The sequence below is a fragment of the Hemicordylus capensis genome, chromosome 3, assembly GCF_027244095.1.
Source record: "Hemicordylus capensis ecotype Gifberg chromosome 3, rHemCap1.1.pri, whole genome shotgun sequence".
Lineage (NCBI taxonomy): Eukaryota > Metazoa > Chordata > Lepidosauria > Squamata > Cordylidae > Hemicordylus > Hemicordylus capensis.
Window position 1 is genome coordinate 324449690 of NC_069659.1, and position 18252 is coordinate 324467941.

Sequence of the window (18252 nt, forward strand, 5' to 3'; positions counted from 1 at the left end):
GCCCAGCATTTTGAGCAGAGAACTCAATTCATAGGGCTGTCATCATGCAGGGGCATAACTAGAATTGAATGGGGGGAGGCAGGCACATGTCCCAGGCCACTGATGGAGAGGGGGCCCAACATCTAAGCAACATCCTGCTCTGTTCTTCCTGTCCCACCAGTGGGGCTTAGACAAATTCATGGAGGACAAGAGTATCATTGTCTACTAACCTTGATGGTTATAGGCCACCTCTAGCCTCAGAGGCATGGTGCCTCTAAATACCGGTTGCAGGGAAGCAACAGCAAGAGAGAAGGCATGCCCTCACTTCTTACCTGTGGGTTTCTCAGAGGCATCTGGTGGGCCACTGTGTGAAACAGGATGCTGGACTGGATAGGCCTTAGGCCTGATCCAGCAAGGCTCTTCTTGTATTCTTATGTTCTCTCTGAAAAAGAAGACAGGGAGGGGGAGGGGGGAAGCGACACTTTTTTTTTTTGTCCCAGGGCCCATTCCAAACATGCTGTGCCCCTTTTAGCATGTGCATTTGCTGTGGTCAGTGTTTTTGTAGCCACAAATGAATTGCCAGCCACATACTGGTGCTGCTTCTATCATTATTTTAAACACTTACAATTTCACCATTAAAAGAAGGCACCCACATAATCAAATCTAACTTATCCAACACCACTGTCTGCTGCATTGTATTCAAATCTAGGGTGCAATCCAGCCAAAGATAAACATTGCTAAGTCCCATTGATGTCAGTGGGAAAGCGTGGTACATGTGCTTAATTCTCCCATTGAAAGAAGTAGGATGAAAAGAGCTTAGCTTTGGCTGGATTGCAGCCTGTATTGTCTTTGATTCAGGACATGACATGCCTGTATGTGTGTGTGTGTGTAGGAGGAAACACATTAGAAGGCAAAAGATGATCCTGTTCTGTTCAGATATTCCTTGTCAGCACTAAATCACAGAAATGTAGCAACAACAACAAAAATAGCAATACAGTCTTCAGGCTGTTCTTTACAAGCTTAGCTGATAACACTTCCCCAAAGACCTTTCCCCTCTGCCTTATTCTTTATACACTTATTAGGACCGAAAACAACCTGTTTTTTCAATACTGTTAATACTGTCCAAAGGGTAGAATTCATAAATGATTGTTTAGAACTTTAGACATAAGGTTAAGTGAACTAGCAACTACAACAGAAACTGCATCAGTGATGAAGGAGGTTTCAGGGAAGAACTTTGTCATATCTGCATCTGTGGCATTCTAAATAGCCTTCCACACAATGGGTTGGATCCTAATCATGTGCTCCATAAACAGATGCTCCTTCTGTTCATTTTAATGAGATCTACACTCACAGAAGGGGTGAATGGATGAAGGTTTTGTTTAAGCTCCAGGTTAGGATCCAATCCATTGTGCTGAAGGTTGGGATTGCAGGAAGCATGGATGCAAATTGTGTGCCTAACTGAAGCATCATTATGAAATTGTGGTACCATATTCAATCCATTATAAGAGTTGATCTAAATACTAAGGCAGTAATTCTCAGACTGTGTGCCGGTAACATACTAGGAAGGGAGGAACAAACAAACAAAATTACATAATTAATTAAAGGCTATTGTGCATCAAAAGCTTTTTCACAGTGGAGGCAATGCATTGCATTGGTGTGTGTTTTGGTCTTGAATTGCTTCAGACCAGAGTCACTATATATAGGGCTAGTTTTCAGGGTCATCGTGGTTGGGCACTTGCTAAGACCCACACCCCAGCAAACTCATCAGCCTGCTCCTCTGCACCTCACCTGCCTTCCTCTGGGCCCAGACAGGTGAGCAAAATAATGATGGTGGTTATAAGAGGAGCATCAACAGCATCTGCCACCTTCTTACTTACTGGCTCTGTCCCAGGTAAGTGAGTGAGTGGCAGCAGTGGTAAGGAGGAGGAGGGACAACAGCAGGAGGTGGTGCCTCCCTTCCCAACTTCCCTGGTAGCCCTGCCCACCTCACCACCACTGAAGCTCGCCCGCCCATATTGTTCCCCCATTCCAGTCAGCAGCACAGGCATTGTGGTCAGCTCAGTCACTGCTGGCTCACTCACTGCCTCCCACCATCCTTGTTCCCCAGCTGGAGAGCTGCACTGCTGTGGGCTGCCAACACTCCCCCTTCTTCAAGGCTCACCTCCCTCTGTCTCCCGGACCAAGTAGAGACCAAAGGGGAACAAAAAGGGTCAAAGGCTTGAGCAACTCAATTGGCTCTCCTCCTCTAGTCCCAGCCATGTGATTCCCCCTGCTCAGAACTTGAATGAAGTTACAGAGTGAGGGAACCACCATGGAGACCTGGACTTGTTTTCCTCCGTGCAAAGAAAAGGAAACAGTAAGAAAAGTGTCAGCTAATATAAGTGGCAGAATTGTCCATGCAAAACTTGGTATCTGCAGGTCAGTGAGGAGTACATATGTTACTGAGAATTTCTTCTGAAAATAAAAATTAAAAATATTTCACCACCTAAGCTAGTGACTGTCTTCATGTCCTGAGGTGAATGCCACAAAGTGATGAGGAGCCATGTTGCATATTTCCTGTAGCACCCCTTGTCATTTTCTGATGGATCAGCCCCTGTATGCTGCCATCTCCACAGGGGCAACATCTTTCTGTTTGCAGAATATCTCTGGATTGCCCCATCTGTAATATATTTTTCAAAATCTAAAATATACAGGGGTGTGTGTGTGTGTGTGTGTGTGTGTGTGTGTGTGTGTGTGTGTGTGTGTGTGTACGCATGCACGCACACACCTCTGTAATGGATTCTGAAACAAACGTTGCTTTGGGAAGGAGTGATCTGATATTTGCTAAGCAGACTGTATCACATTTCTCTGCTACAGCCTAGTTCTTCAGTCTAAGTGTCTCACCTAGAGTAGCAAGGTCACTGAAGCAGAGCCTAAGCAGCCCAAGGACACACGCTTACTTGCCTCACAATCCCTGGGAAGGAAACCATGCTTAGTCCTCACAGAGGATTTCTCTAGCTGTAAAGGTCTGCATGCCAAGCTGTGAAACTGATTTGGAGCTCTTTCTGCAGGGGAGATACATGCTATGAATCTGTATGACACCTCTTCCCTTCAAGACAGTTCTTTCATAAATTTCACAGGCCATCCTTGATCTCTTTTGGAGTTTTGCATTTAAGACTAAATCCTGCCCTCTTTATTTCCTGAAAGCATCTGTAAAGTACACTGAGGAGAAAAGGAAGAGCTCATAAAGCAACACTGAATTGTGGAATGTATAAAGTATCATGGGTAGTTCCATCAGATCTGGCAAGACTTTCATCATTTTGATCATTATAAGGTCCTTTTCTACCTAAGATGGATAGGATAAAGCTTTGAATGGATGATGGTTTCACACTGGGTCCCTCTTCTCCCAGAGATGATGGCTGGAACAGATTGCTACCAATGCATATTCCTGTTCTACTGAGGACAGATTTTTTATGCTATTCTAGGTTGTTGGATCAATAAGCACTTCCTGCAAAGAGGAACCTGGGAGAGGGTCACATGTACTCACTTAACCCATGCTCCTCACCAATTACCACTTAACGTCCATAAACAGTAGTAGTAATTCAAAGCACTCCATGAAGATATGATGCCTCTCTAAAGCTCATATGTTTGTCTTGCTGCTGGTGTCCTTAATTTATCTAACATTTATACTCAACAGGTGCTCTATGGCACAACCTCCGACACTGCTGTTTGGCGCCGTTGTGCAAACTACGTTAATGGCAATATGGAGAATGCTGTGGGAAAGCTGTATGTGATGGAAGCATTTTCTGGAAACAGTAAACACACGGTAATGTTCTCAGACCATTAACCGTTTTCATCAGTTCATTCACTCAGATCATGCACTCTAGACAGTTCAACAGAAGCTAGTTTCAGGTTGGAATGGGGAAATCGGATGGCTGCTGGATACCAAAACAGAGACATGTCGTCATGTACTGGGGGGTAGGGGGGTTCCTGCTTCATCCTGGAATGCTAGAAGTAGGAGTACAGGAAGTGTCTCCATTAGGAGCAGGAATGACATGACACAGGGAAATCCCAAACTAGCATTGTTTCTGCCTTGATTGTGAGACCCATCTCGATGATAATGATGATGATGATGTATGCATTAAGCAGCAGACTGAGGTCATGTCCATATTGAAGTGTTTCATCCTGTCAGGCTGTAGCATCCCATGGTCCACCGAATGAATAAGAAGGCAGCAGCTCAGGAAGGATTAGCAACCATTACATTTTCCCAGAGAAGTCTTAGGATGCCTCTCTGCTGCAGACTTAAACTGATTTAAAAGGTTTTTCTGTCTCTCCACGGATTTGTAATCTGTGCAGTTGAGATTAGGACCTCTAATTCCCAGCAATCCCACCAAACAGCCATCCTCACGATTCTATGGTGGAAGCCATACCTGACATTAAAACCAAGTTGTAGCACTGATTTACTGTTACACTGGCATCGTCATTTTCTTGTGAAGATGTCACATCTGGCACTGGCCTACATTGTAAGCAGGAGAGGAGATGAGCAAAACCATCTTTATACATCTTTCTTCCTATGACTTTTACTGGTAGAAACCATTTTTTTCTATGACTGTCTCGGCGAAACAACCCCAAAACCTTGATAGGTCTCACTGTAACCTTAAGTAGAGTGGGATGGCTCTTGAACGTGGGGAGGGAAACAAACAAACCACTCAGATACCAAAGTGTATCATCTATAACAAGTTAAGGTTTTACTAACTGCATATTTTAAAAAACCATATGAGGAATAGAGTATAAAATAACAAGTGATAAATGCATCCAACCATAACTGATTCATTCCATAACTAACCAAGGTCTTACAGTTCTTCTGATCCTTTCCCCCTCAGCTTTTTCTTTTTCAGTCTCTTTCTGGATCTTTGACTGCTTGGCATGTTTTCTGGCCTGACTTTTATGTCCTAAAACTTGATCACCCCTGTAACCTTTAGCCCATCAAGAGGAAAGTACTGGTTTCTTTTCTTCTTGTCCCCTTGATTTCTATTTTTGGTCTAATTTTAGGTTTCAGTTGTACCCAAATGTTAGGTTTCTCTTTCCTTGGCTGACTTTGTAACCTTTGGCTGAAATTGACCAAGTTTTAAACATGCTTTTTAAAAAACAATGCAACAATTTTCCAAAATAAATACAAACACAGCTAAACATAAAATAGATAAATGTCTATGCCTTCAGTGAATGTCCTTCACAGAATGCATAGAAATGTTTGTTTGTTGCTTGTTTGCTTGCTTTATTTAACACATTTATATACCGCCCCACATAAAATCTCAGGTTGGTTTACAATTTAACAAACAACAACTAAAACCTAAGAATCATATAAAACAGATTAAAATTACCATAAATAAAATTTTAAAACATCAGAAACAAGAAGCCTGATGAAACCGGTGTGTTTTCAAAAGTTGTCTTAAAACAACCAGAAATGGGGAGATTCTGATTTCATGCGGGAGTGTGTTCTAGAGCCTTGGGGCAACTTGAGAGAAGGCCCGGGTTTTAGGTCGCCACTAAGCAAGTTGGTGGCAACTGCAGCTAGATCTCCCCCAGTGATCTTAATAGGCAGCAGGGTTCATGAAGTAGAAGGCACTCTCTTAAATACCTTGGGCCCAAGCCATTCAGGGCTTTGTTGGTAATAACAAAGCATTTGGTACTTTGGTATTTTGCCCGGGAACTAATTGGCAGCCAGTGTCATTCTTTTAAAATAAGAATAATGTGGTCTCTACGGGTGTCCCCAGAGACCAACCTGGCTGCTGCATTCTGCACCAGTTGCAGTTTCTGTACAAAGTTTATTGTGCATAAACTTTGTACAGTTTATGTACAAAGGCAGCCCAATAAAGAGCTCATTGCAGTAGTCAAGCCTGAAAGTTACCAGCATATTCACCATTGTTTTAAGGTCATTTGTCACAAGAAATTGATGCAGCTCTCAAGTTACGTACCTGATCTTTCACGGGAAGTGTAACCTCACCCAGAACAGTCAGATCTAAACCACTTCCTAAGTTCCGGTCTCCCACAATGAGTACCTCCATCTTGTTTAGATTCAAATTCAATTTGTTCTCCACTTGGATCACTTGGAGTGCTTGGTAACATTTTTTGGCAAAAGCTTAACCTTTGGCCATTATCTTTAACCTTAAAAAACCAACAACCAATATTTCATCAGCAGCAAATGGAACATAGCATGCTAGAATGTGACCTATGAATAATCAAAATTATTTAATCTTATTGTACTGTATGTCTCAGGTGCAAGATATGATTACACAGATCCGTGAAGTTTTTATAGGAACACTAGATGATCTCCCTTGGATGGATGCAGAAACCAAAAAGAAAGCAGAAGAAAAGGCAAGTTGTTCCTTTAAACAGAGATTTTATAATTTGGAAGTCAATAAAAGTCTTTTTCTTTCTTTCTCCCAAACCAGAACAGAGCAGCAGAAACTATCCACGAAAAAGAATCATTTGTGAGGGAAACAATTGCAGCATTCTTCACATACCATATGGGCTTATTCATGATGGTCAGCTTTTTATACCTGACAAAAACTAGTCGCTATTTGCAGTAAAAGTGTGAATAATGAAGGACAGCTTGCAGCATTGTGCTCACCTTTGCATGTGCCCAACTATTTTCCCCTGGAAGAGATATAAAGCATCATACTCAGTGAAGAAGCATATTTCTGACTAAGTGGATGAAGGTGGAGGGCCAACTCCATTTTCAGTTAAAAGTTCTTAGGCAAAAGAGTTATGAATTACCTAAAATCACTGAATGCTGCTGACAGTTAGGACGAGGACTGGAAAACTGGTCTTGTCATAGCAAGCATATATTGAAATTATTCTGACGATCAAGCGAAATTGGGCTAGGAGAGCCTAGCCCGATTTAGTTTAGTATTTATTTACAGTCTTTGAACAAATGATACAACACATTTACATTTACAAAAAAGAGAAAATAAAACACACTTTCAGAAAATTTGAAACATTAAATAAAAACACAGGAGAGTGGACTTAGCCTGCTCTCCTCGCAAAACCCCTCATGGCTCTTCTCCTTAATCATGAGAAGAGCCTCCTAGTCTCCTTTGTTAAGCAGGGTCTTCCTTCATTTGCATTTGGAGGAGTGACTACATGTGAGCACTGTAAGACGCTCCCCTTAGGGGATTGAGGCATAGCTCAGTGGAACATCAGCTGCATGCTTGCTTGCAGAAGGTCCCAGGTTCACTTCCTGGCATCTCCAGGTAGGACTGGGAGGGACTCCTGTTTGAAACCTCAGGGAGTCTTAGCCAGTCAGTGTAGAAAATATTGAACTAATCTTGTAGTAGCAAGCATGACTTACCCCTTAGCTAAGCAGGGCCCACCCTGGTTGCATATGAATGGGAGACTAAAAGTGTGAGCACTAAGATATTCCCCTTAGGGGATGGAGCCTCTCTGGGAAGAGCTGATGGTTTCAAGTTCCCTCCCTAGCTTCTCCAAGTTAGGGCTGAGAGAGATTTCAGCCTGCAACCTTGGAGAAGCCGCTGCCAGTCTGTGAATGTCTGACTCGGTATAAGGCAGCTTCCTATGTCCCTAGAATTGCCAACCTTCTAGGATTGGCCTGGAGTCCCCAAAAATCAGCATCCATCTCCAAGTGACTATTGAAAACAATGCTGGATAGTTTAATGGCTTAATATTGTGAAAAATACTAGGGGAAAGTTGGCAGGGGGGATATCTAGGATTAGCTTCATTCAGAGCTGGTAACCACAGACTGTGCTGGGTTAGGTGGACCTTTGTTAATTTAAAGCAGCTTTATAAGTAAACATGATAAAAATAGGAGATCATACTATTGGTTCATCCAGCCCCAGCATTGACTACCCTGACTGGCATCAGATCTCCTTTGATAGATTAGCGCTTACTTTGGAAGCCACAGACACAGCTGGAGCAGACAGAGAGGCGAGTCTCACGATCGGTGAGACTCTCTGGAGGGCGTTCTGCAGGGAGAGCAGGCTTGGTCACATAGTCAGCGGGGCTGTGGGGATCGGGGGCTGTGCGGCCCCCGGTGGTTCATAGGAAGCTGCCATATACTGAGTCAGACCAGGATGCCCTGGGCCGGGAGGCTTGTTTTAGCCTCCCGGCGGGGGTCTCCTCATGTGTTGCCATGGTGTGGAGCCACACTGCGGCAACACACGATCAAAAAGACGGGGTTACTGGAGCGCTCACTACGCTAACCTCGTCTAAGGGGAGGGCTAGTTAAGCAGGTTAACTGCTTTGAAGACACCAGGCTCATCTGGGAGCCCAGTGGTTCTCACACTTGCCAAGAAGTGGGCTAGGCTCCCTTAGCCCGCTTTTTGGCAATCGTGAGAATCGCTTCAGAGTGAAGAAAGGAAGGACTTTGTGTGGCTTTAGCATCAATTATATGAGCAAATACAGGAAGTTGTACTTTTGATATAAATGCTCAGTATTAAAGTTCAGGGTGAGGACTGTCACATCTTCCCTGAGTGAAGATACAGGAGTGAGACTGCTTAGCACCTTCTTGCAGAGATAAGAAGCTCAGACTGCAGCCAATCCCAGGAGAGTTTTTTTATAGGTCCAGCAGGTATCTTAGTGGTTCCCCAAGTCACCTGATTCTTTCTGGGCAGATGGGCTGCAGTATCCATTCCTGCCACTGTTGGGGTATTTGTGTGCACACTGTGGAGCAACAAGGCTCAAATCCACCATTCCTCCCTCTTATGAACTGTCTCAGTGGACTCCAGTGGCTTCTACTGCGGCCTTCATATCAAGGATGTGTCAAAGATGTCTTGATTCTCCCATTGCTCATAGTAAAACTTTTAAAACTGGCATCAGATACAAAGTATCAGTTGCAGAGAAATCTGTCCATTGAATGGGCTTGGTTTGTAACATCTGGAGGAGGAAACAGAAAACCCCTGTGTTTGAGGGCAAATTCAGTCCAACTCTATGATGTTTATATTCACGTTATTTCATTTATTCCACAATTTTTAGGCTGTAGCTATTAGGGAAAGAATCGGTTACCCTGATGAGATCATGACGAATGATACCATGCTCAATGAAGAATACAAAGAAGTAAGTACATATGAAAACATATTTTTAACAAAGATTTTGAAAAGAGTTTAGCCCCAAATAGTAGCATGTACTATTACTATTAATATTGTAAACTGCTTTGGGTGCCTTTGTCAAGGCAGAAAGGAGGTATAAAAAATGTAGTAAATTATTACAGTTGTTGTTGTTGTTGTTACAAGTGAAAAAGCTGATTTTGGGCACACTTCAGCCTCAGAAGAAAAATGCCTCTAAATTCTAATTGCAGGAGAGCAACAGCAGGGGAGAGGGCATGCCCTTGCCTCTTGTGTGTGGGCTTCTCAGGGGCATCTGTTGGGCGACAGTGCAAAACAGGATGCTGGACTGAATGAGCCTTGGGTCTGGTCCAGCAGGGCTGTTCTTATGTTCTTAAGGCACTTTCCCCTCCCAAAGGGCACAGATGGGGCTGCCTCATCGGATTGCAGCCATTTAATCCAAAGTGCATCAGCAATGTTTCCCACCCATCACTAAGTCAAAAACATATAATGAAAGATCAAATATGGAGTATTAGCTCAGCTGCTCATTGTCCCTTTGTACAACTGATCAAGCATTCCTGGGGCTCTTTGTACATCCTTGTCCATAGCCCTAAAGGCTAGCTCATACATGCACATCACCTCAGCCCTCTTCAGACATGCAAAAAAAGGTGGGGGGGGGACTCTGTACTCTCACACTGCATCCTGTGACCACGATGGCAAGCCCCATCCGGGCACTGACACACTAAGAAGCATCACTGTCCCCACATTCTCCACCCTTATGGTGTTTGTCTGAATGCCAAATGCTATAAGTGTGATGGTGGCCATTTCTATGATTGGAAGACTTGGACTTCCCAGCCTTCCAATCACGGAAATAGCCACCATACTTACAATATTTGCTCTTTAGCCAAATGATGTAAGCTTGGAAAGTGTATAGCAGTGTGAAGCTTCTCAGTACGTCACAGCTGGGACAGGACTTGCGAACACGTCTTTGGCATGTCTGCAGATGTCTCCAGTATCTCATCATTCAAGGACTCACAGGTGAATGTGGGAACTGATTCCATCAAAGAGCGCTGTGTACCTGATGTTAACAATTATCTGGAATTTTAGAATTCTGCCATTTTTGTAACAGAGCATTTTAATTGATGTTCTGTCACTATATTATTATGGTCTATTGCAAAAGCAAATAACAATGAACTGATTCTAATAGGAAAACTCGCGTTTATGCTGATAAAAAACTGTTTAGCTATACCATTTCCCTTCACTCAAAGCATTTGCACATAGGGCACCGCATTTCATAAAAATATGGAGCTCACTGTTTTTATCAGCCTATCTCTAAATAATTTTTACTGTTCCCTTCACATGGGCACTCAGAAGTTGGATTTCTGGTTGTAAATCCATATAAAATAAGGTTGTTCTCACAACTGCTACAGGGGCAGGGAGGGCGGGCAGGGGGGAAGGCAGGGTTGAACCTACCTCCCCCACCCCCAGATGATTGGTTGTCCTTTGTGTGGCATGTGGCTCGGTTGGAATGCGGCTCAGGCAGCGATTGGTTGTCCTCTGTGAGGTGTGCGGCTCATGTGCTCACATGATCTGCACTGCTCTGAGCAGCATGGAACTCTGGAGGCCAGGAAAATGAAACCCAGCCTCCAGGTATCCCTAAATGGACCACACAAGGAGTGTGGTGCATTGAGGGATTTCCCCTCAAGCCAGGCACTCTAGACACCTGACTCTGTGTCTGCTCAGGCTGTGTGCAGCCCGAGCATAGACACAACCCCGTACCTGAGTAAAAGGATGCACTCACACCCTTTTACCCAGGTGAAAGGGCAGGTTAAAATCCTAGGCTACTCAAGAAGGCAGCACCTCAATCCCGGTGCTTCACACGAGCAGCTCTAACTAGGTAGGGCTACCCAAGCCTGGGTAGGACTGCGCATGTGAACAGCCTCATTAAGTAACATCAAACTATGACTGGTATAGTTGGACATTCCAGTAGTAGCTTTAGTTGTCAGCTAAAGGTAAAGTGTGCCGTCGAGTCAGTTTCGATTCCTGGCGCCCACAGAACCCTGTGGTTGTCTTTGGTAGAATACAGGAGGGGGGTTACCATTGCCTCCTCCCACGCAGTATGAGATGATGCCTTTCAGCATCTTCCTATATTGCTGCTGCCCGATATAGGCCTTTCCTATAGTATGGGAAACATACCAGAGGGGATTCGAATCAGCAACCACTGGCTCGATAATCAAGTCATTTCCCCGCTGTGCCCTTAGGTGGCTTAGTTGTAAGCTACTGCTGTGGAAAAAAGGCCTTAATAATTGGTTCCCGGTATAAATCAAGGAATATAAATAGAATGAGAGATAAATGCACATGTTAAGGAATTTTCCAGTAAACTGAAGTAATTACCTGATATTTACAGATTTGTCAGATAGCTTAATAACAAATGTGGTCGATCAGCAGGTCAACAGGGTACTTCTCTCCTTAGAATATTATGAGGATTACTTTGAAGATTACATAAACCACCTTGACCTTAGGTAGAAAATGCTGTCGAAGTGCCAAGTGTTCCGAGCATTATCGGTACATTTGCACGCAAGTGCTAGACTGCTGACATTCATGGCTAGGTGAGCTGAAAGCTACTCATCCAGTCTCAGGGCTCAGCACTCTCATTCTACTGGGCTGAGAGAGGGGGAAGATTTTGCAGTATTTTTGTTTCTTCCCCACATAATTCCTCAAAGACCTCTAACTTTCTACTTTAATAAGGAGCTCAGTTTATGGAATTCCATGCTCAAGCCAGAATTTTTTTTTAAAAAATGTCAATCCTTCCTTTCCTCCAAGGAGTGCAAAACAGTACCTATCAGGCCATCCACTTTTATCCTAATAGCCCCCTGCCCCTGATATGGTAGGCTAGACTGGCGGGGGGAGGATATGCCTAAGGCTACTCTGTAATCTTCAGGAACTATGAGTTGGGATATGAACTGAGGCCTTCCCAAGTCAAGTCCAGTGCTCTAGCCCAGGAGTTCTCAAACTTGGGTCTAGGGGTGTGCACTGAACCGGCTGGTCTGGTTCAGTTTCAGTCCGAACTGGACTCAAATTGGACTGGGCCAGGTCAGTCCAGAACCCACTTGAACTCTGCCCAATCCAGTCCATGGGGGTTTGTGAGGGTTTTTTAAATTTTTGTTTTACACGTACCCCCTCTGGGGGAGTTGTCTGAGGTGGCAGGGGCATCAACAGAAGTACCCACTTCCCCCCGCTGGCCTCCCTTATTTAAGAAATTGGCAGTTTGTCCACTCTTTGGCCTTTCCCCCTCGGCATGGTGGCCATTTTGGAGGCTGCCATACCTGCGCAATGGGCCTCTGCGGACAACTCTGCCAGAGGGGGTAACTGTTGACTTCTTAAATAAGGGAGGCCAGCAGGGGGAGGGGGGACCTCCATGAACTCCCCGCCACCTCGGACAACTCCCCCAGAGGGGGTAAGTGTAAACAATTTAAAACAAAAAACAAAAAACTTGCAAACCCCGGGGGGGGGCAGGGTTCCGTCTGGGTTCAGACCAAACAGTCACACCAAATTGGTTCAACATCGAACATGTTTGATATCAAACCTGTTTGCACATCCCTTCTTGGGTCTGCAGATTATGTTGGACAACTACTCCCATCATCCCCAGCCACAATGGCCTTCAGCTCACTCTCGCAAATGACACAGCCATCTCTCTTTCTCTTTAAAGCTGAATTACAAAGAAGATGAATATTTTGAGAACCTTATTCAGAACTTAAAGTTTAACCAGAAAGAAAGACTGAAGAAGCTTCGAGAAAAGGTGGACAAGGAAGAGTACGTACTTGTTCAATCTGTCAATATAATGCTCTGCTTCAAAAGACCCTTGTGAAAAACTTCCTGGTGGTGTTAAAGCAAAGTTGGGTGTTTCTGTGTCTTGCATTCCATTTCTGGTAATACAGCAAGCATGAAAGGAAAGGTCTTATTTTTTCCTTATGCTGTGGTACTGTTCTTATTAAATAACTAGAATGGAAACTTCTTTGAGGCCAGGCAGACATACTCCTAACTGTGCTTAAGAAATTATGAGTGAGTCACAGGATCATCCAACCCATCTCCTTTTGGGATCAAATTTACTCTGCTTTCTCCCTCAGGCCTTAACTGAAGCCAAGCAGCAGCGACCTTAACTATGGTTAAGGCTTAACTATGGTTAACCAGGATTTTGGTTAACTATGGTTAACCATAGTTATGGTTAACTATGGTTAACCAGGATTTGGGCCCACTCCCAGGCTCTTGACCCTGATTAACACTAACCCTATTTACATGATCAAAAGCTGGTTAGGAGGAGCTTCCAGCAAGGATTCCAGACCAACGTGTGCTCCTGAGAACTGGCTATGTGTCGGCAAAAAGTGATTGTGTGCTTGTTGCCATCTGGGTAGGACAGTTAGGGATATCCTTTTTAAAATGCTAGGTAAATGATGTTGATTGGCCACCACCGTCTTACACAGATGATGACTAGCACATGATCACTTTAAAAACCATTCAAAAAATAGAGTGACATAAGAAGTATATGATTCTTTCCGCATTTCCCACCTTTAGGCTCTGGGCAATTAACATGTGAATGCCCTGTAGAGATCACATTACTCCTATTTTAAAAGAACAACACTAGCTGCCAATTAGTTTCCAGGCAAAATACAAAGTGCAGGTTATTACCAAAAAGACCTGAACAGCTTGGGCCCAGGGTATTTAAGAGAGCACCTTCTTCTTCATGAACCCAGCCACCTATTAAGATCATTGGGGGAGGTCTGGTTGCGGTTGCCACCAGCTCCCTTGGTGGCGACCAAAAATCGAGCCTTCTCTAGAGTTGTCCTGAGGCTCTGGAACACACTCCCAAATGAAATCGGAATTGCCCCATCTCTGCTTGTTTTTAAATGACTTTTTAAAACACACCTGTTTCATCGGGTTTTTAGTTTATGATGTTTATATCCTGCTCTTCCTTCAAGGAGCGCAGAGCAGTGTACATGGTTATGTTTTTCCTCCCAACAACCCTGTGAGGTAGGTTAGGCTGAGAGATATGTGACTGGCCCAGAGTCACCCAGTGAGTTTCATAGCTGAATTGGGATTTGCACTCAGGTCTCCCTGGTCCCAGATATTTTATATGGGGCGGTACATAAATGTGTTAAATAAATTAAAAATAATAATAATAAAATTTTAGGCAGATCATAATCTGGGTTTAGAATTCCCATAGTATCGGCACACATTTCTTCCATTTAAACAGGTTTCCTAAATGTTTTATTTAATGGACCTTTAATGTGTTGCCATCCAACATATATATGAGACCTCCTTCCAAAAATGTTCAGTAACTTCATATGGTAAAAAATTCAGCAGCTAGAGTTTTTAACATGGTTAGCTGCTGCCAGTCTGTGTGTAGACAATGGGGCTATTCTGACGATCTGCAAAAATCGGGCTAGGATTTTTGTAGATCATCAGAACCATCAGGCTCGGCTGCAAACCCAGTGGTTCTAGAGCGGGTAACCCGCTCAAGAACCCCTGCCCCCAAACCAGGTTTGCGGAGCGAGTGCTCTGCAAACCTGGTTTTCTGGATCGTGAGTAGCCGCAGCGTGGCTTCGCACCGCACCTACTCACAAGTAGACCCCCAGAGCAGAGCAGGCAATAGTGTGGGCGGCCAATCCAGCCACCCAGGGCTCTCCCCACAGTGTGGGAAAAAGCGGGTCTCATGGATCGTGAGCAAAAATGGCTCAGGGCAGTTTACACAGAGAAATAATAAATAAATGAGATGGATCCCTGTCCCCAAAGGGCTCACAATCTAAAAAGAAACATAAGACAGACACCAGCAAGAGTCACTGGAGGTACTGTTACTCTCCCCCTGCCAGTAAAGGGAATCACCACGTTAAAAGGTGCCTCTTTGCCAAGTTAACAGGGGTAATATCCTATCATGATGCGGTTATATAAATCTATGGTGCACCACATCTAGAGTGCTTTGTAGAATTCTGATTGCCCCAGTATTCTTTTAAAAAGATATTGTAGTAGGGATGTGTGGACCAGCTCAAGGTTGAGCCAGTCCGAGCTGAACCCCCCAGGACAGCTCAGAGCTGGTTTGCAGGTTCCAAGGTTATATATATATACTCACTGCTCGGTCCAGGGGTGCTGCCGCAGAACAGTATCTGCCATTACCCTCTCCCCTGCCAGCCTTCCTCCATTCTTCAGTTTCGGGCCATTTTGGAACCTTTCCATCCCTAACTGCTGCTGGTGGCCATTTTAGAGGCTGCCTCACATGCACCCTGGCCTCCAGGCCATGCAAATGGCCAGGGCACATGTGTGGTGACCTCCACAGTGGCTGCCCCCACTGGAAGAAGGGTAGAATGGCCCGAAAATGGGCCAAAGTGACTCTTTGAAGAGCGAGGGAAGGCCGGAAGGGGTAGGGGGAGATGGCAGAGACACACATCCCTGTGGCCCTGGCAGCATTCCCAGACCCAGCAGTGAGTTCTAAAAAGAAATCTTTTTAGAACAGATTAGACCATGGTTCTAAACTGGTTCCCCAGATGATGTTGGACTACATCTCCCATCTTCCCCAGACACAAAGTCCAAAGGGCATTGTGGCTGGGGATGATGGAACTGCAGTCCAGCAACATCTGGGGAACCAGGTTTGAGAACTTTTGGTTTAGACAAATGTATGAAAACTAGGTCTTTGAGTCACTACCAGCTATGGCAGCTAAAGAACACCCTTCATATTTGGACGGAGGCAGTATACCGCTGGTTACTTATTCTGGGAGCAAGCAATGGGGGATGGTTAACCTAATCTTGCTGCTCTTCTACACTCCTGGAAAAGAGAAAACAGTTTTGCTGGACTAGATCACCCATTGGTCTTATCCATCCTAAATAGTTCTTATATTCCCAGGGTTTTTCTAAAATGAGATGCCAGGATGATGTAGCCATGTGCTTGTTCTCAAAACAAATCTCAGAGAGGAAGACTGATGTAATATAAAAACAGTGCTCATTGTACAGCCTTCACTTATACTGCCAGCCCATCTTCACTACTGAACTGATAGACAAGTATGCTGGTGAACAGAATGCTGGTTCAAATGAGTAGTCTTGTAATAGAATGGGATACTACCCTTGTGTGCTCTTGCATAGCACACATTCATTTCAAGGAGGCTTGTGCTCAAGACCTTTCCATGAAGTAGATCCCTGACATGGGAAACTGGTGACTTTCCCCATCCAGATTAGAAGAATTCAAAGCCATTCTAAATTTCTCCTCCCACTGATTTTGTCATTAACCCTTCCATCTGTCTCTCACATTCTCCATAGGTGGATAAGTGGAGCAGCTGTAGTCAATGCCTTTTATTCAGCAAGCAGGAATCAAATTGGTAAGTTGGGCCTCTCTTAGAAGCGAGGTGTAACACTAAACCATGGTTTAGCACTACATGAATAAGCTTAGGGGAGTTGCAGGCTTCTGTGTTCCCCTCCCCTCCCCTCCTGTCTTGCACAAGAGGGCTGAAGAATGAAAAGCTTATGTGCTCATTGAAGAACAAACCACAGCTTTCTTTTACATATGTTAACTTAGGACAAGCCAGGTTACCAAATCAGAATCAAACTGTACTTTAATATCCTGGCTTCTTCTAATGCTGATTAGTTAACAAACTGCAGTTCCCATAATTTGCATGTCACACAGAACTATGGTTTGTTCTAAAATGAAAGCAAAATATTTCACTCTTCTTTTGTTTATGAGAAGTGAGGGAGGAGGGAGCTCATGAGCCCATGGTTCCTTAGGCTCATCCACGTAGTAATAAATCATGGTTTAGCATTACATCTGAACCAGCTCTGTCAACTGGGTGAGGAAGTGGACTTTTGATTCTATTGTGTTTCCTCACCCACCACTCTGGCCAGGTTCACACATAGTGAGGAACCTGAGATATTCCCCCAGCCCAAGATATGGAGGGAACTTGAAGTTGGCAATGCAGACTGTCACATACCTTTGTGTGTTGGAAGTAGCCAAGTTGAATCAGAGGTATGCCCCCTGTCCCTGCCTCCCAGGGAGGCCCTGGATGCTATCCCAGGCTGCCTTGTACTGTGCTTCAGCTGGTAAGCCTTTCCTGCATCAGCTACCTTGCAGCGATTGGCCTTTATTTCAAAAGGGGCTGGCTTGCCTGGAATAAACCAGAGGCTCATGAAGAGCATGGGTTCAAGCATATCGCACACCTCAGGTCAAGCAGCATTTGGTTTAGTAAGACAACTTCAAATCTTGGTTACACTGAACCTCAGGTTCCTGTTTTAGTGTGGGTTGAGACAATCAAGGACAAGTCAGTTACTGACTCAACTAGTAGGGGTGTGCACGGAACCGCCAAACTGCGGTCCAGCACTGGGGTGGGGGTTGCTTTAAGAGCAGGGGGAGGGTTTACTTACCCCTCCCACCGCTTTCCAGCTCTGGTGCCCATAATTTTAGTAGTAATTGGGGCGGCAGGATACCTCCCTGCTGCCCCTTCCCCCCTTTCGCTATGAAAAGCTCCCAGGAGTCCTCTACGTCTTCACGTCTCTGTGGCGTGCACGTGCGCGCAGAGGACTCCTACGAGCTTTTCATAGCGAAAGGGGGAAGGGGCGTCAGGGAGGTATCCTGCCGCCCCAATTACTACTAAAATATGGGCGCCAGAGCAGGAAAGTAGCGGGAGGGGTAAGTAAACCCTCTCCCTGCTCTTAAAGCAACCCTCCCACCTGAACCGAACCGGCCAGGTCCGGACCGGTCCGGATGACTTTAGAATGGCCTCCGGACCGGTCCGGGCACATCCCTATCGACTAGTAGGTTCCATGTTATATGTGAGTCCGCCCTTTTCCTGCTCAGCATCTTAATACTGCATTATCCCATTTATTGTACCTTCCCATTTTGATACTTCACATTCTTGATCTGCAGCAGGAAGTCTTGCTATATCCTTGTGTGGTGTCTTAAAATCTTTTTCTTATTTGCGGTTTCCTTGATTTCTGCTCCTGTGATATAAGCCAAATGTTTTTAGTATGATTCTCCTTTTGAAAAGAAAGCATCTCTTCCATTCTGATTGCCTTTGAAAAATGTGAAAATATCGACCTGACAGACTCCACACATCAAAAAATAAGTGGGAGACAGAAAGGGTGATGCAGTTCACAAAAGCGTGGTCTTTTATCCAAGACGAACTAATCCAGAGTGGATCCCAGAATGTTTTTTTGTTCTCCAGTTTTGACACTGGATATAGATCAGAATTGCTACTGAACA

General features: G+C 44.5%; 1 protein-coding gene across 1 annotated transcript in view; it reads left to right on the top strand.

The window, feature by feature from the left end:
* The window catches only part of MME (membrane metalloendopeptidase), an 89991-nt gene that overhangs the window by 45545 nt on the left and 26194 nt on the right, over positions 1-18252 (top strand). Inside the window, exons 12-16 of the mRNA XM_053309608.1 lie at positions 3656-3784; positions 6235-6333; positions 8950-9030; positions 12727-12830; positions 16320-16378. Coding sequence (XP_053165583.1) covers positions 3656-3784; positions 6235-6333; positions 8950-9030; positions 12727-12830; positions 16320-16378 — 472 coding nt within the window. The remainder of the gene's footprint in view (positions 1-3655; positions 3785-6234; positions 6334-8949; positions 9031-12726; positions 12831-16319; positions 16379-18252) is intronic.